At 41.4% G+C, this 3,075-nt stretch overlaps 1 protein-coding gene across 1 annotated transcript; it reads left to right on the forward strand.

Annotated features, from left to right (window-relative positions):
- Window positions 1–252: 252 nt before the first annotated feature.
- On the forward strand, window positions 253–2,637 carry LOC139350487 (troponin I, slow skeletal muscle-like). The gene is made up of 6 exons (XM_070991940.1): window positions 253–290; window positions 805–846; window positions 1,407–1,538; window positions 1,618–1,707; window positions 1,995–2,177; window positions 2,304–2,637. The coding sequence occupies exons 1-6, from the start codon at window positions 270–272 to the stop codon at window positions 2,403–2,405; spliced, it is 570 nt and encodes a 189-aa protein (XP_070848041.1). The 5' UTR covers window positions 253–269; the 3' UTR covers window positions 2,406–2,637.
- Window positions 2,638–3,075: the final 438 nt, after the last annotated feature.

Below are 3,075 nucleotides of genomic sequence, written 5' to 3' on the forward strand. Positions count from 1 at the left end.
TTACACTGTGGTTCACTGGGGTGACGCATTACCCCTAAACGGCACTAATACACACCTCTGCTTCTCTCATGTGTTTGTCTTTGTCATTATAGCTGAAGTGAGGTAAGACAATTCATGTTCATCCTCGATCCTTGATTACAGGAAAGCTGAATCGATAAAACAGTGTCTCTTTCTAATGCTCTTACATAAACCTGATTGCGATTGCCTTTAGCATCATCACCGTCATTTGTCCCTGTTTGGGGTTTCAGGAGCCCAACAGACCCGGAGCCATGAATCCCAAAGGGGATAAGGTGAGGCAGCTATATTCCACAGTGTTAATCCTCCATGCACGGAGAGGGGACACATTGTCCTTCTGCGCATGGCAAAGATCTGGCAGTGGTTATCTGTCAGAGTTGTTATCAGCATCGTGGAGAGCTTTCCGCTTGACTTCATCCTAATAATAAAGCATTATCTTTTCACATGCAGCGACAGAGAGTGTTGTGGGGTTTCACACTCACAGGCATTTCCAAACATATTTTCACTGTGTGTGCAGCAGTTGGTGGAACATCGCAGAGTGATTACAATACAAAAGCCATGAAAATAACCTTTGCAGAGTTCATAATGTTCAATTTTAGTTGAAAGATGTTGATTAAACTCAATTTCCTGCAGCTTATGATATGATATTGCATGCCGTACTTGTAATTTTCTCTAACCTCGATGTATGTGCCCCTTTACAAGCCTGAGCAGGCTCAGTGACTATTTGATTAATGATAATTGAAATATCTTGTGTTTTGAGTTCATATTGACAGATATCTTTTTCCACAGCCGAAGTCGAAGATTTCGGCTTCTCGCAAGCTCTCCCTCAAGGTGAGTAGTTGTGACAAACCAGGCCTGTCAGATGAACTGAAGCACCCTCTATCAACACGTCATGTTCCAGATGTGTTCATTTCAACTGGTTTTAAACTTCTTAATATCTCAAGAAAAGTTGGATAAAAAAGTAATCTTTGTTATATTGAGATAACAAGATAATCAAACTGTTATTTAATTTTCCGAAGGTCGAGAAAACAAGTAATTTTCTAGTGATAAATGATCTTGTTATCTTGAGAAATCTGTCTTTTGTTTCTCGAGATATTGAGAGAAATTAACGTCTTAACGAAACAAGCTCTTGCTATCTCGAGATATCCAAATAATTAACTCATGATCTGGAGATAACAGCATGAAAGAATCAATTCCGTCATGTTTAGGCTAATTTGGCCATTTCTAATACTGCTTCTTGGAGTGGCAGAAGATGGACAAACCATTTCTTCATTACCTTTAGCTCAGTGTTTCAGCCATTTATTTGAACACATAGCAGTCAGTGGTTACCTCGAGTTACTTCTGATGCCTGCAGTAGTTTTACTCTTGATTCATTTGTTTCTTCCAATCAGATGCTTCTCCTCACCCGAGCCTGTGAGGATCTGGAGAGGGAGACGCAGGAGAGGGAGGAGGAGAAAGTCCGCTATTTAGGAGAGAAGCTGCCCCCTTTGCAAGTGTCTGGATTATCATTGGATGAGCTACAAGTGAGGGTCATAAACTGCAGTCGAGCAGCTTTTTGTATAATTTTTATGTTCAGTATTAAAGCCATCTCTCCCCCCTCAGAATCTATGCAAACAGCTTCACTCAAAAATTGATGTTGTGGATGAAGAGCGATACGACTGCGAATCCAAAGTGAACAAGCACAACAAAGACGTAAGTCTCTGAACGCCCTCCAGCACCGAGCACACACTCTTCTTATCATCTTCAGTCAATATTTTAAAGTGAAAAAAAAAAAAAAAGTTTCCTTCTTCTCTTTGAAACCAGAGATTAAACCTTGAGAAACAAACAGAACGCACTGTGCGTCTTATTCCAGCAAAAAACATTGTGAAATAAATTAATGCTTCAGTTTTTGCATGTTTACAAGCTTGGGCAGTAAAAATCTGAATTTCCCAGAAGGATTTTGTGTTTGTTTCTGACTTTTTTCTGCTGTATTTTTTTAGATCCATGAGCTGAAGCTGAAGGTGCAGGACCTCGGAGGCAAGTTCAAAAAGCCTGCCCTGAGGAAGGTGAGGGTGTCTGCAGATGAGATGATGAGAGCTCTGCTGGGGTCCAAACACAAGGGCTCCATGGACCTCAGAGCCAACCTCAAGTCTGTGAAGAAGGAGGACGTCAAACAGGACAAGGTACGAAGACTCCCAAACACTGCCTGTCCGATGGTTCTCCCGTGCACGACATTCAGTTGTTATGAAGAGAAAAACATGTGTGGATAAAACTTTTTCTCAGCGTGTTCATTTTCTGTTCAACCCCAGGTGCTCACTACTGAGGTGGGCGACTGGCGTAAGAACGTGGAGGCCATGTCCGGCATGGAGGGCCGCAAGAAGATGTTCGACACAGGCGGCGGAGCGCAGTGAGGAGTCCTGGGAGTCCAGTCCAGGGAATACAAGGCTGTCTAGACAGAAAAATGGAAAACTTACCTGAAGGCTAAATGACTTGAAAGCTGTAGGAATTAAGCATTAGGTCAGAAGCATGCATAACCTCGAGCACATCTGTGCCGCCATGTGCTTGACAGCCCTTTTCTGTGCAATGACTCAAAGCACTTAAAGTGTGGGATGAGTAGAGACCCATTGTTTTTTATGACTAAGGAACATTTGTTTTGTTATGACATATTTAGACAATTGAAGTGGATATGAATAAACAGACACTGCTTCAGTCTCTGATGCCTGCACTTGACTTTATCATGTTTCATTTCACTGGCAGCTGCTGGTTTATGTGCGGCATGTAAGAGAATGGAAAGCAGCTTAACTCATGATGGATTAAAAAAAGGAAGCTGGGAGGGGGCACAACAGGTGTACGCTACCTAAATTCAACCTCATCATGTTTAAATAGACCCTTCAGACACGTCCATAAAAGAAGAGAATATAATAATATAATATAAACTCAACTTAAACTGAGATGGCAGCTTTCTTTCTTTTTACTCGACTGTAATAGTCTTTGCATAATAGAGATAAAACTTTTGACCAAACAAGTAATGAGCTGATTAAACACAAAAGAAAAATGGACCCTGTCTGTTAAGAACCACCA

Source organism: Chaetodon trifascialis, chromosome 22, assembly GCF_039877785.1.
Source record: "Chaetodon trifascialis isolate fChaTrf1 chromosome 22, fChaTrf1.hap1, whole genome shotgun sequence".
NCBI classification, from domain to species: domain Eukaryota; kingdom Metazoa; phylum Chordata; class Actinopteri; order Chaetodontiformes; family Chaetodontidae; genus Chaetodon; species Chaetodon trifascialis.

Bases quoted from the DNA above. Each gene is read 5' to 3' on its own strand.
- LOC139350487 (XM_070991940.1), top strand. From the start codon at position 270: ATGAATCCCAAAGGGGATAAG. The intron at 847-1,406 runs GTGAGTAGTTGT...TCTTCCAATCAG, and splicing joins CTCGCAAGCTCTCCCTCAAG to ATGCTTCTCCTCACCCGAGC. The intron at 1,708-1,994 runs GTAAGTCTCTGA...GTATTTTTTTAG, and splicing joins TGAACAAGCACAACAAAGAC to ATCCATGAGCTGAAGCTGAA.